This window comes from Neoarius graeffei, chromosome 18 (assembly GCF_027579695.1).
Source record: "Neoarius graeffei isolate fNeoGra1 chromosome 18, fNeoGra1.pri, whole genome shotgun sequence".
Lineage (NCBI taxonomy): Eukaryota > Metazoa > Chordata > Actinopteri > Siluriformes > Ariidae > Neoarius > Neoarius graeffei.
Window position 1 is genome coordinate 36,590,237 of NC_083586.1, and position 26,855 is coordinate 36,617,091.

A 26,855-nucleotide genomic window follows, 5' to 3' on the forward strand; every position below is an offset into this window, starting at 1 on the left:
TCCGGCCTTGCACAGCTCACAGAGCGCGCGAGTGAACCACACTAGCAGTGTTTTCGGGACTGAGCCGCTGTGTGTGTGATCCCAGCGCATATCACTTACCACTTGCAAGTGGAAGGATGGCAAGCCTAAAGACAATCATAACTACACAATGGGCAGTATTTGCATCAGTATTTGCAGAATTTTCATACTTTTATACTCTTTAATGAAAGGTGATACAAGGCGGAAGTTCGCGCCGTTTTTCAGCAGTCGCGTCACATGACCAACGCCAGCGAATCAGGAAGGTGGATGTCACAGTGACGTTGTCCAATGACGACGCCAGCTAGAGCTCAGCACAGCGTATCCGTGTATCTCAATGTTTACACAGCACTGGAGCTGACACGATCTGGATTGAATACGTGGACCCTGGCGGATTCCCGTTTCCCGGCGTTTCCAGGCGGTTTAATGTAAAAGGACAGTGCATCTGCGAAGAAAACAAGACAGATACATTCTAATGTAAACTTGGCCATAGACACAGACAACCATTCACACTCACATTCACACCTATAGTCAATTTATCCATCCATCTTCTACTGCTTATCCGGATCCTGGTCACGGGGGTAGCAGCCTAAACAGAGCATTTATGTGTGTTAATAGTTATCAGCCACCACAAGTAATATCAGATTATTTGGGTAAAAATAGCAAGCTAGCATCACTTAAACCGAGATTTACAGATATTAAAGTACAAACGGGTTTCAGGTCTGTCACTAAAGGAAAAATATGAGTCTTTAAAGAAAAAACAACAACACCAGTCTCTGAATGTTGACAAGGAAGCTACATTTGTTAGCTCAGACTGAACTGAGCTAGCTAACCCATTTCATTACTGATAGGAGGTTGTGGTTAGCATGGACAGAATCTAAAAAATGAATTATTTGCTTGTACAAAACGTCATATTAGAGACAAATTCAGTGTGATAGACCAATATTTAGCTTAATATGACATTTTAACTGGAATTAAATGTCAGTGTCGATCACGTTTTGCTTTTTTGCAGTCGATACACAGGCCATCCACAAGATGGCAGCATTGTCTCACTTTAATTTTAAGTACACAAATGCAAGGAAAGTACAAATCCAAGGGGTTGAAAAATATCCATCCATCCATCCATCCATCCATCCATCCATCCATCCATCCATCCATTATCTGTAGCCACTTATCCTGTTCTACAGGGTCGCAGGCAAGCTGGAGCCTATCCCAGCTGGCTATGGGCGAAAGGCGGGGTACACCCTGGACAAGTCACTAGGTCATTGGAGGGCTGACACATAGACACAGACAACCATTCACACTCACATTCACACCTACAGTCAATTTATCCATCCATCTTCTACCGCTTATCCGGATCCTGGTCACGGGGGTAGCAGCCTAAACAGAGCATCCCAGACTTCCCTCTCCCCAGCCACCTCCACACCGGGTGAATACCGAGGTGTTCCCAGGCCAGCCGAGAGACGTAATCTCTCCAGCGTGTCCTGGGTCTGCCCCGGGGTCTCCTCCCGGTGGAGCATGCCCAGAAAACCTCCCTTGTGAGGCGTCTGGGAGCATCCTAACAAGGTGCCTGAACCACCTCAACTGACTCCTTTCGATCAATTTAGCGCCACCAATTAGCCGAACCTGCACGTCTTTGGACTGCGGGGGAAACCAGAGCACCCGGAGGAAACCCACGCAGACACAGGGAGAACATGCAGACTCCACACAGAAAGGCTCCTGTCGAACCCAGAACCTTCTTGCTGTGTGTGAGGCAGCAGTGCTAACCACTACAGAATCATTATGATACAAAGAGGTGAAAGAGAGTTCATTATCAGGGCACAGATGGCAGGAAATTCAGCCATAAAGATTCAACCAGTACCCAGAAGAACCAGCAGAGGGAGCCATTTAGACAGCTTGTCTGCCTCAGGAAGGGGAAAAAAATCCTTAAAAGTTTTATATTAGTAAACTGTTAGGAAAGAAGTGGTTTCTCAAGATGCAAGCGTCAGACTTCACTAAAGTACCACCATTAAGTTCAAGAGAGGTAACAATACACATCACTGTTTATGTGTGTTAATAGTTATCAGCCACCACAAGTAATATCAGATTATTTGGGTAACTATAGCAAGCTAGCATCACTTAAACCGAGATTTACAGATATTAAAGTACAAACGGGTTTCAGGTCTGTCACTAGAGGAAAAATATAAGTCTTTAAAGAAAAAACAACAACACCAGTCTCTGAATGTTGACAAGGAAGCTACTTTTGTTAGCTCAGACTGAACTGAGCTAGCTAACCCATTTCATTACTGATAGGAGGTTGTGGTTAGCATGGACAGAATCTAAAAAATGAATTATTTGCTTGTACAAAACGTCATATTAGAGACAAATTCAGTATGATAGACCAATATTTAGCTTAATATGACATTTTAACTGGAATTAAATGTCAGTGTCGATCACGTTTGGCTTTTTTGCAGTCGATGCACACGCCATCCACAAGATGGCAGCATTGTCTCACTTTAATTTTAAGTACTCAAATGCAATGAAAGTACAAATCCAAGGGGTTGAAAAATATCCATCCATCCATCCATCCATCCATCCATTATCTGTAGCCGCTTTATCCTGTTCTACAGGGTCGCAGGCAAGCTGGAGCCTATCCCAGCTGACTACGGGCGAAAGGCGGGGTACACCCTGGACAAGTCGCCAGGTCATCACAGGGCTGACACATAGACACAGACAACCATTCACACTCACATTCACACCTACGGTCAATTTAGAGTCACCAGTTAACCTAACCTGCATGTCTTTGGACTGTGGGGGAAACCGGAGCACCCGGAGGAAACCCACGCGGACACGGGGAGAACATGCAAACTCCGCACAGAAAGGCCCTCGTAGGCCACTGGGCTCGAACCCGGACCTTCTTACTGTGAGGCAACAGCGCTAACCACTACACCACCGTCAGAAAATATCATTCATCTCATTATCTCTAGCCGCTTTATCCTGTTCTACAGGGTCGCAGACAAGCTGGAGTCTATCCCAGCTGACTACGGGTGAAAGGCGGGGTACACCCTGGACAAGTCGCCAGGTCATCACAGGGCTGACACATAGACACAGACAACCATTCACACTCGCATTCACACCTACGGTCAATTTAGAGTCACCAGTTAACCTAAACTGCATGTCTTTGGACTGTGGGGGAAACCGGCGCACCCGGAGGAAACCCATGCGGACACGGGAAGAACATGCAAACTCCGCACAGAAAGGCCCTCGCCGGCCACGGGGCTCGAACCCGGACCTTCTTACTGTGAGGCAACAGCGCTAACCACTACACCACCGTCGAAAAATATATTTTTTAAAATTATATTGATTATTTATGTGCGTTCATTTCACTTCAGTGAATTTATTTAGTATTCATATTTGAAACTGAGAGTGTAGTGAAGATGCAAGGAGTAGACATAAAGCAGTTTGATGGATTCAAGTACCTGCGGTCAACTGTGCAGGAAAATGGGGGCTGCGATAGTGAGGTGAGAAAGAGAGTGCAGGCAGGGTGGAGAAGGATTTCAGGAGTCATTTGTGATAGGAAAGTGTCAGCAAAAGTGAAAGGTACAGTAAGATGTATAAGACAGTAATGAGACCAGCTGTGATGTACGGATTGGAGACCGTACCCTTAACGAAGAGACAGGAGGCGGAGTTGGAAGTGGCGGAGTTGAGGATGTTAAGGTTTGCGATGGGAGGTTGGACAGGATAAGGAACGAGCACATCAGAGGGACAGCACATGTGGAGAGCTTGGGAATGAAGCTAAGAGAGATGACACTGAGATGGTATGGGCACATCCTGAGAAGAGATGCAGAGCATGTTGGAAGGAGAATGTTGAGGATGGAGCTGCCAGGCAAACGAAAACGAGGAAGGCCAAAGAGGAGATACATGGATGTGGTGAGAGAGGACATGAAAGTGGCAGGTGTGGTAGAGAAGGATGCGGAAGACGGAGCAATGGAGACGAAAGATCCTCTGTGGCGACCCCTAATCGGGAGCAGCCAAAAGAAGAAGAAGAAGACTTGAAACGAATGCAAACAAGAAAGTCAAAGGCATAGTGACGATAACAGATATGCAGCGTATAAATTGTTTAGGGAACAGAAACCTTGAGTCATCAAGAAAAAACATCCACTGATCTTCAGTAACTGCTTTATTCTGATCGGTGTCACTTATCCTGAGAACACTGGGCGTGAGGTCGGGATACACCCTGGATAGGATTCCAGTTCGTCGCAGCACACCATGAACACTCACGTTCACACACTCATCCACATGTAGAAGCAATTTACTGTTGCAAATCCAGCAATACCAGCATGTCTTCAGGCAGTGGGAGTGTCAAGAAAGAAACAGATTAATGGTGTTTTTTGTTTGTTTGTTTTTTTAATCCTTATAGGATCCAGGAGGAGATTGTTTTGTCAGAGTCCAGAAGAGAGACTTGGAGAGACTGTGCACTGAGGTCATGCAGCTACGGGAGTTTCTACCGAAAGTCATTAACAGTGACTTTCTGGATGCCCTGCACAAAGCCCGCTCTCTGGACACACGTAAGATGAATTAATATTGAGGATAATTATGTTTATGTTCCATTATGAAAACAGGAAAGGGGCAGTTTCTTGCAAATACAGATAAAAGAGAAGTAATATACACAGATAAAACAGAAGTAATTCTATTTGAGAAAAAGATGAAAGACTCAGGATTACCACTATTTTTGACACAAAGGGGATTAAAACAAAAGATATGGTTAAAAATCTTGGTGTTTTCATTGACAGCGAGCTAAACTTTGACAGTCACATGAAAGCAATCACTAAATCGGCATTTTATCACCTAAAAATAATTTACAAACTAAGAGGACTTATGTCAAAAAAATGATCTGGAAAAATGTATACATGCCTTCATCTCTAGTAGGGTTGATTACTGCAATGGCCTTTTCACAGGCCTGCCAAAAAAACCCGTCAAACGACTTCAGGTGATTCAGAATGCAGCGGCTAGGGTTCTCACACGAACAAAAAGAACAGAGCTCATTACTCCAATTCTAAGGTCCCTTCACTGGCTTCCAGTAAGCTACAGAATTGACTTTAAAGCATTGCTGCTGGTGTACAAATCTCTAAATGGTACAGGGCCCAATTACCTCTCTGTTAGGTCTAAGATGCATTTTGTGATTTAAGTTAGTTTTATAGTTTTAAGTTAGTTTTATAATTACAGAATATAATTTAGGATTGTTAAAGACATATTCTTGATATGAGACGTTTTGCTTATGACTGTTTTTGTTTAGGTTTGTTCTTATTTTTTGTTTACTTTCTTATAACATATCTGTGTTTAAAAGGGGTGTATGTAAGCAAAGACCTTTAAAATCTGTCTGTACCTTGCTATCATGTCATATCATCAGAAATATGTCATTATGTTATGATTTACACACACTGATGGAGATTATTTGACCTGCCCCAAGATCAAGCTGCTCACTTGCACGCAAGTCAAACACACACACATACATCTGAACATTCCATCAGAACAGTGATGTAATTAAAATGTGACCTGCTCATACACACACACACACACACACACACACACATAGACACATATCAGAATGATGTCACTCACTCACATCCCCCCATAGACACACACATACACACATTCATGCACACACACACATAGATATCAAACAGTGATGTCATTTACACACAGATAATACTCATATATAATAACCCTCTGTATTCCTGTCTAATTGAGGGGGAACTTGCGAATAAAGATGTGAACTACATTGGGGTTCCTGTCTTTCTTTGCGACTAACCCCCCCAGAGCTCTGGGCGGTACGAGGGCGGGGGTCCCGAGAAGTAAGTTGACCGTTTCCGACTGGGTGAACCCCAACACTCTCTGATATGTTGCAGCGGCCTAACCCAATCAGATCTACCAGATCGCAGCAGCAAAATTTACTGGTAAAACCTGTTGTTAAAACAAAGTGTGGTGAAGCAGCTTTTAGCTACTATGCAGTCCAGCTATGGAACCAACTCCCAGAGGACGTCAAAAATGCTCCTGCTGTTGGCAGCTTCAAATCTAGACTAAAGACCAAGCTGTTCTCAGATGCTTTCTGCTAACTGATAAACATCATCATCTTTACATGTTTTAAACTTTACTTAACTTTTATTCTATTTTATTCTGCTGTTTTTACTGAACTTTTACTTCATTTTATTATTGTATTTCTACTATTGTCAAGTCAAGTTTATTTGTATAGCGCTTTTAACAATAAACATTGCCGCAAAGCAGCTTTACAGAATTTGAACGACTTAAAACATGAGCTAATTTTATCCCTAATCTATCTCTGATGAGCAAGCCTGTGGCGACAGTGGCAAGGAAAAACTCCCTCAGACGACATGAGGAAGAAACCTCGAGAGGAACCAGACTCAAAAGGGAACCCATCCTCATTTGGGCAACAACAGACAGCCTGACTATAATATTAACAGTTTTAACATGAAATCAGTTTCGTTGATGTTATAACTCTTCATTGATGGAAACTTGAGTGCAAAACTGTTCATGACAACTGCAGTCCTAAAGTTAGCAAGACAACTGTAGTCCTCAGCCATAAAAGCGTTACTGTAAGAGTCCAGAGCATCCTCCAGGTATAACCCTCAACTGTCCTCATGGGGCCATCCTTGTTTAATTTAATTGTTTAATTCTTCTTATTTTTTTTCTCTCTTCTTCCCCCTTTATTTTATATAGTTTTATTTTTTATTGTTTAGGGTCATTCCATGCCAAATCAACAAGAGGTTATGCTCGACCATCTCAGATTTCCATGAAATTTGGAGGGCTCAGAGATACTATTAAAAGAAGTTAATCCCCAAAACTTGAGCTTCCTATCACCAATAGTTTCAGAGATACAGGCATTTGAATTTTTCGATTTTTTTGTTTTTTGCTCAAAACATACATATTTCAAAGTGCAATATAATCTTTATTATGCAAGATAGAAACCTAAAATTTTGCACAGAGAGACTCAATGTCTTGTACTACAAGCTTCAACTTAGAATTTCAATGGTCATTGTATTGGTGATGGTGATTTTAACAAGGAAATTAAAAAGACAAATTTGCATTTTTTGCATTTTTAACTCATTCTGGAAGCTTGCCTGTGGCAGTAATGCTTAAACTAAGAATGTTATTCAAATCTACACAGAAATATCTACCAATTTCACTTTTACCAAGTCTCCACTATTCCTAGTTTGTCTGTAATAGGGTTTTGAAATTCGCCGATTTCTAAAACATGCCATTTTCAGTAGCAAGAAATCCAATGTGGGATAGCAGTTAGGAACTTGTAAATTTTTTTCAGTAATCCCCAAGACCCATGTTTTATATTTCCACATTTTTGTTCTGTGTCTCTCAAGTATTTTTAAACTATGGTTTAAAAAATCCATTTTCACCAAATTCGAATTTTTGATATATTTTCATATAACTGATATTTGAGGGTTAATAAATGCTTCAATAAGGCTCAAGTAGGTTAGGAGACATGTTTCTTCCTCAATTTTAAATACAATTTCAATTAATGCTCAGTATTAATTCTTTGTAAATTGATTTTAATCTAAGACTGTGTAACATTAGCAATCAATGACCAGCTATTGTGTACCAGTCAACAGCCAGCCTTATCAATATCAACACAGCACAATAGGTGACCTTTGATACCAGAACAGGTGGCTCATATCTTATAGTTTTAGAGTCTGTAAACTGCATACTTGTTCAGATAACATTATATTGCTTGGATTATATTAAATACATTGTAATACAGAGCACTGAGAAAATTTACCAATGTTATTAACTGTATGTGTTTCTTTGCAAGGATTGGATATTTTGAATAGTTGACTAGGTAATTTAATTGTAGTTGCTTTCAATTTGAGATCAGTATAAATGAGTTTGTTCTTAGACATCTAGAAATGGCTGAACTTCCTCCCTGTTCTATAGGAATTGGACTAAAGAAAGATTCTGACTGCCATAAACTAACATACAACAGAAATTGTAAGTTAAGTGATTTATATGAAAAATGACTGACTTCTTTAGTTTTTATATATATTTACTGAAAAATGTGAAATGTTCATATATTATTTAGCTTATTTCAAAATGATAATATTTTTAAAACCATATTTCTGTGACATGAACACAAGTAAAATGTTTCCTTATCTATACAAATCATTTAGTTGTATTTATCCGTCCTTAATCATCAATAAAATGGAAATAATATAAAAAATTCGAATTTGGAAAAAATGGATTTTTTTAAACACCTGTAGCTCAGAAATACTTGAGAGACACAGAACAAAAACTTGGAAATATAAAATATGGGTCTAGGAGATTACTGAAAAAAATTTACAAGTTCCTAACTGCTATCCCACATTGGAATCCATGCTACTGAAAATGGCATGTTTTAGAAATCGGCGAATTTCAAAACCCTATTACAGACAAACTAGGAATAGTGGAGACTTGGTAAAACTGAAATTGGTAGATATTTCTGTGTAGATTTGAATAACATTCTTAGTTTAAGCATTACTGCCACAGGCAAGCTTCCAGAACGAGTTAAAAATGCAAAAAATGCAAATTTGTCTTTTTAATTTCCTTGTTAAAATCACCATCTAATATACAATGACCATTGAAATTCTAAGTTGAAGCTTGTAGTACAAGACATTGAGTCTCATCTCATCTCATCTCATTATCTCTAGCTGCTTTATCCTTCTACAGGGTCGCAGGCAAGCTGGAGCCTATCCCAGCTGACTACGGGCGAAAGGCGGGGTACACCCTGGACAAGTCGCCAGGTCATCACAGGGCTGACACATAGACACAGACAACCATTCACACTCACATTCACACCTACGGTCAATTTAGAGTCACCAGTTAACCTAACCTGCATGTCTTTGGACTGTGGGGGAAACCGGAGCACCCGGAGGAAACCCACGCAGACACGGGGAGAACATGCAAACTCCACACAGAAAGGCCCTTGCCAGCCCCGGGGCTCGAACCCAGGACCTTCTTGCTGTGAGGCGACAGCGCTAACCACTACACCACCGTGCCGCCCAGACATTGAGTCTCTCTGTGCAAAATTTTAGGTTTCTATCTTGCATAATAAAGATTATATTACACTTTGAAATATGTATGTTTTGAGCAGGGCGGCACGGTGGTGTAGTGGTTAGCGCTGTCGCCTCACAGCAAGAAGGTCCTGGGTTCGAGCCCCGGGGCCGGCGAGGGCCTTTCTGTGCGGAGTTTGCATGTTCTACCTGTGTCCGCGTGGGTTTCCTCCGGGTGCTCCGGTTTCCCCCAAAGACATGCAGGTTAGGTTAACTGGTGACTCTAAATTGACCGTAGGCGTGAGTGTGAATGGTTGCCTGTGTCGGCCCTGTGATGACCTGGCGACTTGTCCAGGGTGTACCCTGCCTTTCGCCCGTAGTCAGCTGGGATAGGCTCCAGCTTGCCTGCGACCCTGTAGAAGGATAAAGCGGCTAGAGATAATGAGATGAGATGTTTTGAGCAAAATGCAAAAAAATTGAAAAATTCAAATGCCTGTATCTCTGAAACCGTTGGAGATAGGAAGCTCAAGTTTTGGGGATTAACTTCTTTTAATAGTATCTCTGAGCCCTCCAAATTTCATTGAAATCTGAGCTGGTCGAGCATAAATTTGTCAGATATTTGTTGATTTGGCATGGAATGACCCTTTACTGTTTTGTTTTTACCTCTGTAAAGCACATTGAACTGCCACTGTGTATGAAATGCGCTATGTAAATAAACTTGCCTTGCCAAATATTAGTTGTTGACTGTAGAAAGAAAATAATTTCTAATCCGTACAATTTTATTGCACAGTGGTGCAGAAGGTAATGTTGCTGCCTCACGTTAGAGTCCCTGATCCGATCCTGTGCAGTTTTTGCATATCCAAATGAGTTTCCTCCCACCTCTCAAAAACATGTTCTCACCAAACGGCTTCACTGATCCCGTGAAAGCAAAAGTCCACTGCAAATCAATAAAGTTTTTCTGACTGATCACCTTCATTCTATCATGAAACATGTCTCTTCCAGGATGGAAGATCAGTATCCCCTGAATGGTTTGTTGAATGTGAAAATGATGCGATTGGCCTTAACATTCACCAGATCCCAACCCAAATGAGCATTTCGGAGAGATTTGATACACAGCATTCTCCCCTACCATCATCAGACTCACAGCTGTGCTAGAATGCTTTGTGGGAAATCCGTTCATGTGCTGCTTGTTTTCCAGTTAGAGAACAGAGCCAGCAGCAGCAGCAGCAACTGAAGCAGGAGTGTTTGTACCTTTCCTCCCGCCTCGATGCAGCACAGTCTGAGTGCCAGAGAGAGAGAGAGGTGAGGGAAATAGAGAGAGAACAAGAGGGATCTGATTGTGTGAAGAAAGGGCGGAACAGACATGATGGAACAGATATGTATGACAGATACTTGGAATATCTATGTACCACATTAAAGGTGCATTTTATGTCTGTTTCGGTCCTCTAATAATCATACAGTGACAGAGATACCTTAGAAAAAACACAACTTGGAATATGGCCTTGCTAGTTTCTTGATTTTATGTCCAGATATGCGCTCCATATGCTTTTTTTTGTTTGTTTTTTTAACTTGATTGCATTGTATTTTTGCTATACATACAGTGGATATAAAAAGTGTAATGACAGGTTTTTCTGAGGTAAAAAAAAAAATGAGACAACGATAAATCATTTCAAAACTTTTCCCACCTTTAATGTGACCTATAACCTGTACAATTCAACTGAAAAACAAACAAATCTGTTCAGGGGGAAAAAATAAAAAACGTACGATAAGCTGGTTGCATAAGTGTGCACACCCTTAAACTAAAACTTTGTTGAAGCACCTTTTGACTTAATTACAGCATTCAAGTCTTTTTGGGTCGGAGTCTATCAGCCTGCCACATCTAGACTTGGCAATATTTGCCCACTCTTCCTTGCAAAAGCGCTCCAAATCTGTCAGATTGCGAGGGCATCCCTTGTGCACAGCCCTCTTCAGGTCACCCCACAGATTTTCAATTGGATTTAGGTCTGGGCTCTGGCTGGGCCGTTCCAAAACTTTTTTGGGGTCATTGTTGTGCTGAATTCCTCTTCATCTTCAGCTTTCTAGCAGACACCTGAAGGTTTTAGGCCAAAATTGACTGGTATTTAGAACTGTTCATAATTCCCTCCACCTTGACTAAAGCCCCTGTTCCAGCTGAAGAAAAACAACCCCAAAACATGATGCTGCCACCACCATGCTTCACCGTGGGCATGGGGTTCTTTTGGTGATGCGCATGTTGTTTTTGCGTCAAACATACCTTTTGGGGCAGCACGGTGGTGTAGTGGTTAGCGCTGTCGCCTCACAGCAAGAAGGTCCGGGCAGGCCCGGCGCTGTGGGGGGGCGAAAGGGGGCATCGCCCCCTCGTGGCTACAGCCCCGCCCCCTCAACGGAGACTCAGATCACTTAATTGTTTTCTTATGAAAATATATTATAGACGTATTAATAATTTGCATTTTCAAATACGAAATATTAAGTGGTTGCGCATTGCACAAAAATACATTTCACATAAATCACCTGTTTTAGACATAGATATGTAATGCTGACACAGCCGCGCACACACAGACCTGTGATGAGGACAAGGGGAGGGGTCGTGCGGGCGGGGGTTTTACATGTACACTTACAAGTGCACTGTCTCTGCAGTATCCTGTAATGTGCAGTCAGTTTACGGGAGTAGTCTTTCCCCCACCGAATTAAATGAATTCAATCACAATATTGTGAATCCATTTTCTTTCTTTGTAGGCTAAGTTTATCTCTGTTTATGTTGGTGTATGTGTTCATATATGGTCCGCTTTGTGCGCAAATAGCATAAGAATATGTGTCGTTGACGTCACCCCCCATGCAGCGGGGGTGAAAATTCATCACTTCAGAGTGTTTTGTCCCCTACACGCCTAAGCTGGGATCGCGGATTAAGTGGTTAGCGTCGACTCGGTGTGAGTCAGGAAGGCTATTACTGGTGCAGCCGCGGGGTCTGTTGATTTTTTTTAAATTATGATTTTGGCCGCGGGCGGCACGGTGGTGTAGTGGTTAGCGCTGTTGCCTCACAGCAAGAAGGTCCGGGTTTGAGCCCCATGGCCGGCGAGGGCCTTTCTGTGCGGAGTTTGCATGTTCTCCCTGTGTCCGCGTGGGTTTCCTCCGGGTGCTCCGGTTTCCCCCACAGTCCAAAGACATGCAGGTTAGGTTAACTGGTGACTCTAAATTGAGCGTAGGTGTGAATGTGAGTGTGAATGGTTGTCTGTGTCTATGTGTCAGCCCTGTGATGACCTGGCGACTTGTCCAGGGTGTACCCCGCCTTTCGCCCGTAGTCAGCTGGGATAGGCTCCAGCTTGCCTGCGACCCTGTAGAGCAGGATAAAGCGGCTAGAGATAATGAGATGAGATGAGATGAGATTTTGGCCACCGAGCCAAGTACCTTAGACTTGCATTGACGTTTTGTTTTCATGCCGCAGAGCTATTTGTATGTATTTTAAATGTAAAGGACTTGCCTGTAGGTTTGTGTGTGTTGTTTTATGTTTGGCATCTTTCCGGTTGTAACGCGTGTCTGTGAGAAAATTGGAGGGGAGGGTTAATAGGTGGACACGGGAGTTGATAAAGCACAACTGCCCTGGTAATATGTCACATGATTTTCCCGTACTAAAGCAACCTTCGGGGCCGTGGTTTTGTGGTTGGCGCAGTTAATTGTTTGAAACATGTTGTCAGACCGCCATCACTACTACACACTACAGCATATGAAAAATATTTGCCCCCTTGCGATTTCTAATTGCCCCCTTAGTAAACTGTTCCTGGCGCCGGGCCTGGGTCCGGGTTCGAGGGCCTTTCTGTGCGGAGTTTGCATGTTCTCCCCGTGTCCGCGTGGGTTTCCTCCGGGTGCTCCGGTTTCCCCCACAGTCCAAAGACATGCAGGTTAGGTTAACTGGTGACTCTAAATTGACCGTAGGTGTGAATGTGAGTGTGAATGGTTGTCTGTGTCTATGTGTCAGCCCTGTGATGACCTGGCGACTTGTCCAGGGTGTACCCCGCCTTTCGCCCGTAGTCAGCTGGGATAGGCTCCAGCTCGCCTGCGACCCTGTAGAAGGATAAAGCGGCTAGAGATAATGAGATGAGATGAGACATAACTTTTGGAATTGGGGCCAAAAAGTTCAACCTTGGGTTCATCAGACCATAACACATGCTTTTGGGAGAGTTGATGTATTTATTTATTTTTTTTGCAAAATTTAGCCGGGCCTGGATGTTTTTCTTTGACCCTACCTCATAGTCCAGACATATGGAGAATACGGGAGATTATCGTCACACGTAGTACACAACCAGTACTTGCCAGAAATTCCTGCAGCTCCTTCAGTGTTGCTGTCGGCCTCTCGGCAGCCTCCCTGACCAGATTTCGTCTTGTCTTTTCATCAATTTTGGAGGGACGTCCAGTTCTCGCTAATGTCACTGTTGTCCCATGTTTTCTCCACTTCTTGATGACCGTCTTCACTGTGCTCCATGGTATATCTAATGCCGTGGAAATGTTTTTGTCCCCTTCTCCTGACTGATACCTTTCAACAATGAGCTCCCTTTGACGCTTTGTAAGCTCTCTGTGAACCCTGGCTTTTGCTGGAGGATGCAACTGAGTAAATGTCTGAACTTAATTTGGGGTTAATCAGAGTCATTTTAATTGATGGCAGGTGTGAACCCAAAAAGACTGAATGCTGTAATTAAAGCAAAAGGTGCTTCATTAAATGTATTAGTTTAAGGGTGTGCACACTTATGCAACCAGCTTATTGTACGTTTTTTATGTTTTTCCCCCCGAACAGATTTGTTTGTTTTTCAATTGAATTGTACAGGTTATAGGTCACATTAAAGGTGGGAAAAGTTTTGAAATAATTTATCGTGGTCTCATTTTTTTACATCAGAAAAACCTGTCATTTTAACGGGGTGTGTCCACTTTTTATATCCACTGTAGCTCCATTTTCATTCATGTTTCAGACTTATGCACAGACTTTACATCAGAAATTGTATCTGTAAACTCACAGGTGTGTGTTTCCCCGCAGGAGAAACTGGTTCTAAGGGAGCGGTTATGGGAGAGCCGCGAGCAGCTGCAGCAGCAGGCAGAGTTCTGTACAGTCCTGGGCGCTGCCACCTGCACTGTACTCTGGAGCGCTTCCCGTAGAGAAGAGGCTGTAAGGGACATACTGGCTGATGTGAGTCACCTTTATAAAGACGTCTGTCAATTACTAAAGTTGTCTGACTTGACTGAGATTAAAGTGCATATCACGGGTAAATTCAGGAGCAAGATCAATGTAATTCTCCTATTTTATATTAAACTTTGGTCAAATATCTGTCACATTTTGCATTTTGTGCAATTTTTTTACCTTGCGCAATACCAGAAAAATTCAGTTGAAATCAAGCCATTTGAGGTGAATTGGTCCGCCTCTGAAAAAACTTGGCATTTGAATTTCCCGGCAAACATTGATTTTCGTGACGTCGCATGCGGGACGCCTCCCTCTGAATCCTATGTTAGCGCTGGTTTGTTCATGAGAAAACGACCTGGTGGTTTTCTGCAAATTTCTTCAACGTTATCGCATAATTATTAAAATGGTTAACAGATGTATCGTAGGAGGGTGTAGCAACACCAATCTTGATGGGATTAGTATTCCTCGTTTCCCAAAAGACCGGACAATGAGAGAGAAATGGGAGCGCTTGGTCTACACAGGCTGTGCACTGAAACCATGCAAAGCTCTCGCAGCCTGCTGGCGCTTCTGCAGGTGACGTCACGAATCTGGCTCCAGATTCCCTTGGGATTTTTCCAGACGCGTTTTGCTATTTTATTTTTTTCTGCTGTAGACAGATGGCCTTGTGCAAAATTACCCTTCTGGATGAGTGTGTAAAGCAAGGATGGATTACTGCACGGGCCTACCAGGCCCAGGGGCCCAAGGGCCAAGGGGGCCCTGAAGCCCAAGCCTCTGTGCTACCATTTCAATATTGTTTTTACAACATTATGCATCCCGATATCCTATTGGGGCCCTGAAGCCATATAACACTGGTTATATTATGTAATATGTCTTAATAGGGCTTCTCCATTATATGCCACGGGCTTTGTAATTCATCCCTGATATGTGAAAGGGGCCCCTCAATCAAATAGCATGGTGTGTGATATGTCATATAGGGCCCCTGAACCACAGGTTATGTTATTCACCCTTGATATCTAAAAGGGGCCTCTCAATCAAATAATGTGGGGTATTAAATGTCACATGTACCCCTCTATCTGCTTCATTAGTGTGCAGGTCCAGGGCCGGTTCTGGAGGGGTAACAACGGGAGCGATTGCACCTGGGCCCAGTCTGGAGGGGGGCCCAGAAAAAAAGAAAAAGAAAGATTTCTCTCTGATCCTGCATTAAATGTATTGCTGAGTGCATGGCTTGCACACCATAGTCTAATGGTGTAGTGGTTAGCGCTGTCGCCTCACAGCAAGAAGGTCCGGGTTCGAGCCCCATGGCCGGCGAGGGCCTTTCTGTGTGGAGTTTGCATGTTCTCCCCGTGTCCGTGTGGGTTTCCTCCGGGTGCTCCGGTTTCCCCCACAGTCCAAAGACATGCAGGTTAGGTTAACTGGTGACTCTAAATTGACCGTAGGTGTGAATGTGAGTGTGAATGGTTGTCTGTGTCTATGTGTCAGCCCTGTGATGACCTGGCGACTTGTCCAGGGTGTACCCCGCCTTTCGCCCATAGTCAGCTGGGATAGGCTCCAGCTTGCCTGCGACCCTGTAGAACAGGATAAAGCGGCTAGAGATAATGAGATGAGATGAAAAAAATATTTCCGCCATCGCAACGCATAGTGATGTTTAAGTCAGTCTCTTTTGTTTGAATTACTTTTAATTGCTTCAGTACAGTAATACGTAAAAGTAATTCAGTTCTGTTTACGTTTAGGACACAGCTAGTCTGTTAGCTTATTGAAAATAGTTAGTAGGCTATAACTGGATTTGTCAGTAGAGGGCGCTAGTTAGAAAACTTGACAGGCAGGTGAACATTTACAATACTAATGATTGTCAATGCAAGATCATGGAGCAGCGGGTATTAAGTGGAGCAGCTAAGCGCAAGTTAAAAAAACAAAGATTTGAGAGAAGCTAAGGTTTTAAATCAAGTTCCTAGAATTTTACATTTTTTTAAGAATTCTACAATAAATGATGAAAACACTGGAGGGAAAAGAGCTAAATTTGATGAAGACAGACTGGCGGGTAACAGCAGCAGCTGTGATGTTATGCTAACAGAAGTGAGGGAGGAGGAGGGCAATGAGGAGGACAATGAGCACACATGTGGAGGGATAACAGGAGGACATGGTGATGAGAGACAGCCAGGTAGCAGCAGTAGCAGCAACAGCAGCAGTGTTATGCCGGCTGAAGCAGGGAAGGAGGAGAAGACAGTAGAGGGGGACCAAAGGCAGGTTACCTCTGCTAGCAATGTACAGGAATGTCAGTTACCATGTCTTAACGCAAGAGAGGAGCAAGGGGCGTCATCGTGGTTTGAGACCGTTACTGACCCAGCTTGCTGGGAGGACACTCAAAGTGACAGGGCTAAAGCAGCCCTCATTGACAGAGGGGTCAAAGTGTTTCAAAACAGGAGGGTGAGTTATCCTACCTCTGCAAGAGACAGTGGAATAGGTGGCAAGACTCGTGTTCTAACAAACGACCAGCTCAAATGCATGTTGCCAAATGGGCAAGTCGTCGATAGAGAGTGGATCACATATTCTCCGTCCACAGGAAATATTTACCATTTTGCGTGTACACTACCGTTCAAAAGTTTGGGGTCACTTTGAAATGTCCTTATTTTTGAAAGAAAAGCACTGTTCTTTTCAATGAAGATCACTTTAAACTAATCAGAAATCCACTCTATACATTGCTAATGTGGTAAATGACTATTCTAGCTGCAAATGTCTGGTTTTTGGTGCAATATCTCCATAGGTGTATACAGGGTGCGATTTGTCAAAAAACCAGAAGGGGGGATGTTTTTTTTTTTTAATCATGAAACGTCACAAAATTAAGGTAACAATAGGCTAACAGCTCAATAACATCCGATGATATCAAATGAATAACACTAAATGAAAACGAACACTAAACCAGAGATAGTAAATTCATCTTCCTATCTCTCTGACTAAATACACGAACACTAACACAACAAAGTTCGCATTGCTTGTCGCGTTGCTGTGATGTTTCTCTCCCTCCGGATTAAATGGACAGTGACTCGAAAATCACTAAAATACATGAATACTAAATGAACAGTTTGCTCTGATGGCGCAGTTCACATTGTGCCCAGCTTTCCGATTTAAACTGTTTTTTTCTCATCCTTATACTTCCTGTTTCATGGACTGTAACGGATTTGCTTATTTAGTAATTTTAATACAGAATTTACTTTGAAATTATAATCAGACACTCCAATGTCCCCCCTAAAAAAAAAAAATTGGCCGTGAAAAAGGCGGCATCCGCCAAAAGGCGCGCTGTTTGCATCCCTGCTAGAACGCAAAGATATTGTTATTATCTACAATGTATCTATTTGCTGGGGACGTTTGTGAACATCAAAGCTGCCACTTCGGGTCATTTTGAAAGTGAGTGCAATGTAGACCATAGAAAACTGTCACAACATGCCTGTCATGTCAACTTTTTTTTTGGTTTGTTTGTTTTATTGACGGGGTTGTCCCCGAGGATTTTTTTTCAGCAGAGATAAAAACCAGAGGGGGGGATGATCCCCACCATCCCCCCCAGCAAATCGCACCCAGGGTGTATGGACCCTTTTCAGTCACGTGACCTTCGTAAACGCGACCGCCATTTTGGACATGTAGTGGACTTCGGCTCAAATCGGTTTGAATGCGAGGAAGGCGACAAACATAAAAGAAAAAGGAGCGAGATGCAGAAAACTGTATTTACTAGTTTACTGTAATTATGATCTGGCAGCTATTTACACCGGATCCAGTGTAAATAGCTGCCGGAGCCAACGTCCGGCCGGGCCGCGAGCGAGCGCGCGCCGGCTCCGCGGCCGCCGGCTCCGGCGGCTATTTACACTGGATCCGGTGTAAATAGCTGCCAGATCATAATTACAGTAAACTAGAATGGAATGTTAACAGCAATGTAATGCCTTTTCTGGCTAATTTTATTCGTCTTACCTCCAACAAAGTGGTCACTACACAAGCGTTGGTATGCCGCTATCCATCTTCTCCGTCGGTCAGCATCTACCGGGATCCGATAAAATGATAACCCTTGCCTTGTTTGTTGATGGTTACTACATCCAGGTGCACAACAATATAGTGGCATGATGGAAGTCTTGCTGAAAATAAACACTTTCTTTGCTGCCGTTCCTCAATGCTGGCTGTGGTAAACTACTGGTAGTACACGTCCAAAATGGCGGCCGCGTTTGTCGTGACGTCACGTGAAAAGGGTCCATAGAGGCCCATTTCCAGCAACTCTCACTCCAGTGTTCTAATGGTACAATGTGTTTGCTCATTGCCTCAGAAGGCTAATGGAGGATTAGAAAACCCTTGTACAATCATGTTAGCACAGCTGAAAACAGTTGAGCTCTTTAGAGAAGCTATAAAACTGACCTTCCTTTGAGCAGATTGAGTTTCTGGAGCATCACATTTGTGGGGTCGATTAAATGCTCAAAATGGCCAGAAAAATGTCTTGACTATATTTTCTATTCATTTTACAACTTATGGTGGTAAATAAAAGTGTGACTTTTCATGGAAAACACAAAATTGTCTGGGTGACCCCAAACTTTTGAATGGTAGTGTATGTAAAGCGTCTACAGAGCGTATAGGACGCAGGTAGAGTGTACACATCGAAGGTCGAACGAGATAACATTGAACATAGAGCGTACACAGAAAATAATGGGTTTAGATCGCACGGATTTTGCCCGCGACTACGGGAAAACATAGCTGCGATCATAGTCACGCGTGGTCACGTGCGATTTTTCCAGATCGTACTCGGTGAAATGAGCCCCTAATTTATCCCACCCCATAACAGGTGCCATTGTAACAACATAATCAATGTAATTCACAGTGTTTTTAATTTTATGGCTGATCGGCGTATGTTTACTTATTAGGTTATTACGCTGTTAGGTTAAACAGGCTTCATAGCAGCAGCAGCATATTTTAAGATAATAAAGTATCTTATGATCTGCTAATGTACTGCATCCACTCCAAAGCTGATTTATCATTTGAGACCAATTTTAGTTTGATACTGAACTGTGTTATTGATATTCATTCAGTGTTGTTTTGGCTGTATTCTAGCCATACATAATACAGAGAAATGAATGATAACCTATAAAGCATGCAGTGGTTTAAGCTAGTATGCTATACTGTTGAAGAGTAATCTCTTCTTTTGAGCGTTTGCATTTTTATTTACATAAATATATTTTCATAAAGTCGTGTGTGGATGAATAAATTAGCAGCAGGTGCTTATCAGTAAAGCTTCAAACCTTCACTTCATGTATTAGCTTTTTTTGGGGGGGGTCTTTTTCCACCTTTATTGGATAGGACAGTGTAGAGACAGGAAATGAGCAAGAGAGAGACAGGGAGGGATCGGGAAATGACCTCGGGTCAGAATCAAACCCAGGTCCCTGGATTTATGGTATGGCACCTTATCCACCTGAGCCACGATGCCCCTTGATGTATTAGCTTACGTAACACAAGGTCCATTTGTATTGATTGCCGTACTTAACTAATTGCTTCCTCTGACAGAAAGAGATATTGTGTCTGGTCAAAGAGAGGTGCGCATTAGCAGTGCACATGCAATTTAAATGATCAATAATATTGAAGTTTCACAAATAACAATGATGAAGAGGGTGGTACAGCGGTGCAGTAGGTAGCGTTGCTTCAGCTTCAATCCTGGGCTCAAGTTACTGTCTGTGTGGCGTTTCCTATATTCTCTCTGTTTGTGGTAGAGGCCGAAACTTTTTCAGGAATCCTGTGGGTCATGGGATTTCTGTGGGATTCAATTTCAGTATTCATCATGTGACTGGGACAGGGCAGGAAAACCGTCAACGGGAGTGGGCGGGACAGAAATCATAATAACAGTAGGGCAGTTGTTATTCGCTGAAGATGAAGTGAATATCAGTGATTTATTATACATACAGGCCACTTTTTCAATGGAATAAAAACATTTATTTTTTTCGCAGTCCGGTTTCCATCAAATCCTGCGCTCTGATTGGCTGGCGAGCGGGTCCGTGTCCTATGATACAGACCCCGGTTACGGACCCCGGATACGGACCTCTGGCGACTCGCTTGTTCACAACAACAACAAACATAGTAGCAATTTTTGTCAACTTTTATAAGATTTATTTATGATTTTTATCAAAAATCTTATAAATTTTTGCCAGCATTTCTCAGGAGAATAGCATTAATTTTACAGCATGGATAGCGATAACGACAGTGTTCACAGCGAAAGCGAGTTTTACTACCCTGAGGAAGAAGAAATAAAATAAAACATTTCAGGAGAAAGCTAAAAACCTCTAACTGTTGCTAACGCCGAGCAAAAACATGGCTGAATCCTGAATGACTCCTATTTGTATAAATAGGGGACTACATAGGCGGCAAAATGTAGTTTATTTTCCTGCCATGGAAGTGCACTTGTATACCGAGGAGGAAGCAATTTGCATTACAGCCGTGAATGAGGATTCAAAATGGCGGCTCAGCTTGGCTCGGCTCGGTTTTCCCTTTCGGGCGCTCTCGTTTTCTGTTAGAATTTGGTAAAGAAAAAAATAAATATATTATTTACCAGCTTAAGGTCGGTCCGTATGGTGAAATACCGTGACCTCGGCCTTGAATACTGACCTCGGCCCAGAGGGCCTCGCTCAGTACTTTCAAGACCTCGGTCATGGTATTTCACGATACGGACCTCCCAGCTGGTAAATAACATATATGTATTCTATTCCCTTCTAGTGGGTTTATTAATGGCATGCAATATTGTTATCATATTGCGTATTCTCCATGTATTACGCCACTCTCCCTAATGAAGAATGAGCGTGCAATATTCTTATAATATTGCACGTTGTCAAGGCAACATGACGTCACACTTTGGAGCTCATACGAAGCTCCAATGACAAAACTTTTCTGCTGCACATGCGCACACTCATTTCTTTGTCGGCTGGGAAAGAGAGAAGATGGGGTTAATTTAGTGCTCGGATTAAGCACAAAATAAATAAACTGAAACTAAAGACGCGCTAAACACCCAAAAGGCTACCAAAACTTCATTAGATATTCTTCACGCATATTTACGTGAGAAAAACATACCAACGGACATCGAAAAACTGGAAAAGAAACACGTCAGAGATGTAAAACTTCTGCACTAGCGAGTGACTGACAGTTTGTACACAAGCATGGCCGTGAGGTTTGCTTCATTAAAAGCAGAAGATTTAGAGAGAATTTTGAAAGTGAAAGATGCACTGAACATCCAAAAGGCTACCAAAACTTCATTATATGTTCTTTACGCATACAACCCCGATTCCAAAAAAGTTAGGACAAACTAGAAATTGTAAATAAAAACAGAATGCAATGATGTGGAAGTTTCAAAATTCCATATTTTATTCAGAATAGAACATAGATGGCATATCAAATGTTTAAACTGAGAAAATGTATCATTTAAAGAGAAAAATTAGGTGATTTTAAATTTCATGACAACAACACATCTCAAAAAAGTTGGGACAAGGCCATGTTTACCACTGTGAGACATCCCCTTTTCTCTTTACAACAGTCTGTAAACGTCTGGGGACTGAGGAGACAAGTTGCTCAAGTTTAGGGATAGGAATGTTAACCCATTCTTGTCTAATGTAGGATTCTAGTTGCTCAACTGTCTTAGGTCTTTTTTGTCGTATCTTCCGTTTTATGATGCACCAAATGTTTTCTATGGGTGAAAGATCTGGACTGCAGGCTGGCCAGTTCAGTACCCGGACCCTTCTTCTACGCAGCCATGATGCTGTAATTGATGCAGTATGTGGTTTGGCATTGTCATGTTGGAAAATGCAAGGTCTTCCCTGAAAGAGACGTCGTCTGGATGGGAGCATATGTTGCTCTAGAACCTGGATATACCTTTCAGCATTGATGGTGTCTTTCCAGATGTGTAAGCTGCCCATGCCACACGCACTAATGCAACCCCATACCATCAGAGATGCAGGCTTCTGAACTGAGCACTGATAACAACTTGGGTCGTCCTTCTCCTCTTTAGTCCGAATGACACGGCGTCCCTGATTTCCATAAAGAACTTCAAATTTTGATTCGTCTGACCACAGAACAGTTTTCCACTTTTCCACAGTCCATTTTAAATGAGCCTTGGCCCAGAGAAGACGTCTGCGCTTCTGGATCATGTTTAGATACGGCTTCTTCTTTGAACTATAGAGTTTTAGCTGGCAACGGCGGATGGCACGGTGAATTGTGTTCACAGATAATGTTCTCTGGAAATATTCCTGAGCCCATTTTGTGATTTCCAATACAGAAGCATGCCTGTATGTGATGCAGTGCCGTCTAAGGGCCCGAAGATCACGGGCACCCAGTATGGTTTTCCGGCCTTGACCCTTTCGCACAGAGATTCTTCCAGATTCTCTGAATCTTTTGATGATATTATGCACTGTAGATGATGATATGTTCAAACTCTTTGCAATTTTACACTGTCGAACTCCTTTCTGATATTCCTCCACTATTTGTCGGCGCAGAATTAGGGGGATTGGTGATCCTCTTCCCATCTTTACTTCTGAGAGCCGCTGCCACGCCAAGATGCTCTTTTTATACCCAGTCATGTTAATGACCTCTTGCCAATTGACCTAATGAGTTGCAATTTGGTCCTCCAGCTGTTCCTTTTTTGTACCTTTAACTTTTCCAGCCTCTTATTGCCCCTGTCCCAACTTTTTTGAGATGTGTTGCTGTCATGAAATTTCAAATGAGCCAATATTTGGCATGAAATTTCAAAATGTCTCACTTTCGACATTTGATATGTTGTCTATGTTCTATTGTGAATACAATATCAGTTTTTGAGATTTGTAAATTATTGCATTCCATTTTTATTTACAATTTGTACTTTGTCCCAAATTTTTTGGAATCAGAGTTGTATTTACAGGAGAAAACTGGAAAAGAGACGCGTCAGAGATGTAAAACTTTTGTGCTAACGAGTGACTGTGACATTTTGTACACAAACATGGCAGTGAGGTTTGCTTCATTAAAAGCAGAAGTTTTAAAGAGAAAGACGCGCTGAACACCCGAAAGGCTAATAAAAACTTCACTGGATATTCTTCATGCATATTTACAGGAGAAAAACATACCAACGGATATAGAAAAACTGGAAAAGAGAGCAAATAGCGGAAAGATTGTCAAAGTTCTACTTGGAGGTGAGGAAAAGTGACGGAGACTTTTACAAGAGGACTTCACTTGTGGACTTCACTCAGCAAAGCCCTTTTGTTTTGAACAACTGCAATGTAACAATGAACTACTACCAAAAGTAACTTTGAACTTGAACTGTCAACCTGGATATCGCTTGTATATAAGTTGGGTTGTTGTTCAGGCTGTTTGGACTTGTACGATTTTTATTGTTAGAACTTTGACTTTGTACATGTACATTGGATTGACAGAACATTGAATTACATTTGATCAGAATCAGAATTCAATATTGGTAAGTTACCCCCTTGTTCTTAACTTTTTGTAAAATCTGTGATTGTTCTATTGAATGTGCATGTATAATAATAATAATAATAATAATAATAATAATATTGCCTGGTTTTTTTCATGGTATATCAGATATATTCCATTCAGCTACTCGTCTTTGACTCGTTCAGTATCATGCTAGCTGAATGGAATATATCTGATATACCAGGAAAAAAGCCAGGCAATATTATTTAAATATTAACTGAGACGAGGTTGAGGTTATTATTCACCAATATTCACTGAGCCTGGGGTGGATAATTGTTTTAGTATAAATGCACAGGTGATTATTTTTCTCATTCTCATTATGTCTAGCCGCTTTATCCTGTTCTACAGGGTCGCAGGCAAGCTGGAGCCTATCCCAGCTGACTACGGGCGAAAGGCGGGGTACACCCTGGACAAGTCGCCAGGTCATCACAGGGCTGACACATAGACACAGACAACCATTCACACTCACATTCACACCTACGGTCAATTTAGAGTCACCAGTTAACCTAACCTGCATGTCTTTGGACTGTGGGGGAAACCGGAGCACCCGGAGGAAACCCACGCGGACACGGGGAGAACATGCAAACTCCGCACAGAAAGGCCCTCGCCGGCCACGGGGCTCGAACCCGGACCTTCTTGCTGTGAGGCGACAGCGCTAACCACTACACCACCGTGCCGCCCCCGTGATTATTTTTTTAAAAATCATATTAAAAAATAATTTATTTCAAACTTCAAAAGCGGCATTCAAAAGGCACGGTGCAGGCTTGTGTCATTTATCTATATCCAACCACATAAAATACTTTATTTTGAAATAGATAAAATAAATCACAATTCCACCTTACCTTGGAATAGTTGTAGACCAAACTTCGTAGTATCTTTAGTGCTTTTAGGAACAGCATTTTCTTTCATGATTTGTAATCCTTTCTCACTTACGGTGACGAAGCAGTTGGCTGCCATTTTGCCGCGTTGCTCAAGGTGATTATCGAGAAATAGTCTGAATCTCACAACCAATCAGCATGTGCAATTTTTTTATAATCACCTCTGTATTTTATACTGAATATAAATATGCAGTTCTGGTATGAATAAACACTATTTTAAATATGAATAAACACCCCTTTAAAAAAAACACAGCACAGGAACAGGATGGGACAGGAGTCATTCTTCCAGGATTGGGACAGGACAGGAAATTTTTTTTATTCTGTCGTGGGAGTGGGATGGAACAGGTGTATTTTTGTCGGAGTGGGATGGGACAGGAGTGAAAGCCCACTCTTGTGTCACCCTCTAATTTGCAGGGGTTTCTTTCGGTTTCTCCAATTTCCTTCCACCTCCTAAAAACCTGGTGGTAGGTAGACTGGCTACTCTAAATTGCTTCTAGGTGTGAATCCATGTGTGAATGTGTGCTATGCAGGGTATTTTTCAATTCCTGCCCATTGTTCCCAGGGTAGGCTACAGAGCCTTTGCTTCGCTGAGCAGGAAAAAGCATTTACTGGCTGAAGATGAGAAATGAACATTGATGAAATGTCAGTATCAGTAGAAACAAAATCTGTTGTGAGATCATAATATGAAGAATAAACAGTGTGAGTTTTTGGGCCACGGCTTTAGGGTCACACCTATATGAAAACTGAATGCATAGCATTGAGCAGTGGCAATTTTATTTGTTTGTTTGTTTGTTTGTTTGTTTGTTTGTTTGTTTGTTTTAAATTGGTTCTGTCTACCAAAGGAAAATGACTTTCCTGTTGGTGAACATACGAATGCCACATTGAACACAAGGTGGGAAAAGTGATAGCCAATGATTATTATATTCACCTCTTTAATCTGTGCTTCTCTGTGAAGGGAAAGCTGGAACCATTCCTAAGTGTAGCAGGTCAAACCCTGGAGAGTTTTGTGAAATCTCTGGACGAGGAGGAAAAACCCCAGCAGCAGAACTACAATTCCCACGAGCACCAGTTTGTCCTAGCATTGGCTGGTGTCATCACCAGTAAGGGCTAAGATTCATTTCTTTTCTTTTACCTTTATATGAAGCAGATTCAAAATATTGATTTATTCGCAGATTTGGCGGCTGTGACTTGTGGGAGGGACTTCATTTCTCGCTCTGCGCATGTCTTGTTGGATACTTTGATGCAGCTGCTCGGGTTAATGAAGTCTGGAGTCTTTCCAAAGCTTAAAGTGTGCGTTAACATAGACATACATACATACATACATACATACATACATACATGCACACCAAACACATGCATAGACATACGCTCACTGACCTCCTTATTAGGAAAAAACTGTATACCTTCTCCAACCCCGATTCCAAAAAAGTTGGGACAAAGTACAAATTGTAAATAAAAACGGAATGCAATGATGTGGAAGTTTCAAAATTCCATATTTTATTCAGGATAGAACATAGATGACATATCAAATGTTTAAAATGAGAAAATGTATCATTTAAAGAGAAAAATTAGGTGATTTTAAATTTCATGACAACAACACAGCTCAAAAAAGTTGGGACAAGGCCATGTTTACCACTGTGAGACATCCCCTTTTCTCTTTACAACAGTCTGTAAACATCTGGGGACTGAGGAGACAAGTTGCTCAAGTTTAGGGATAGGAATGTTAACCCATTCTTGTCTAATGTAGGATTCTAGTTGCTCAACTGTCTTAGGTCTTTTTTGTCGTATCTTCCGTTTTATGATGCGCCAAATGTTTTCTATGGGTGAAAGATCTGGACTGCAGGCTGGCCAGTTCAGTACCCGGACCCTTCTTCTACGCAGCCATGATGCTGTAATTGATGCAGTATGTGGTTTGGCATTGTCATGTTGGAAAATGCAAGGTCTTCCCTGAAAGAGACGTCGTCTGGATGGGAGCATATGTTGCTCTAGAACCTGGATATACCTTTCAGCATTGATGGTGTCTTTCCAGATGTGTAAGCTGCCCATGCCACACGCACTAATGCAACCCCATACCATCAGAGATGCAGGCTTCTGAACTGAGCGCCGATAACAACTTGGGTCGTCCTTCTCCTCTTTAGTCCGAATGACACGGCGTCCCTGATTTCCATAAAGAACTTCAAATTTTGATTCGTCTGACCACAGAACAGTTTTCCACTTTTCCACAGTCCATTTTAAATGAGCCTTGGCCCAGAGAAGACGTCTGCGCTTCTGGATCATGTTTAG

At 42.2% G+C, this 26,855-nt stretch overlaps 1 protein-coding gene across 1 annotated transcript in view; it reads left to right on the forward strand.

Annotated features, from left to right (window-relative positions):
* The first annotated feature begins 1,976 nt into the window (after positions 1-1,976).
* Positions 1,977-26,855, forward strand: part of hsf2bp (heat shock transcription factor 2 binding protein) — a 30,649-nt gene continuing 5,770 nt past the window's right edge. The window contains exons 1-6 of the mRNA XM_060898753.1: positions 1,977-2,038; positions 4,415-4,562; positions 10,249-10,352; positions 14,092-14,241; positions 25,528-25,672; positions 25,745-25,862. Coding sequence (XP_060754736.1) covers positions 1,991-2,038; positions 4,415-4,562; positions 10,249-10,352; positions 14,092-14,241; positions 25,528-25,672; positions 25,745-25,862 — 713 coding nt within the window. The 5' untranslated portion in view covers positions 1,977-1,990. The remainder of the gene's footprint in view (positions 2,039-4,414; positions 4,563-10,248; positions 10,353-14,091; positions 14,242-25,527; positions 25,673-25,744; positions 25,863-26,855) is intronic.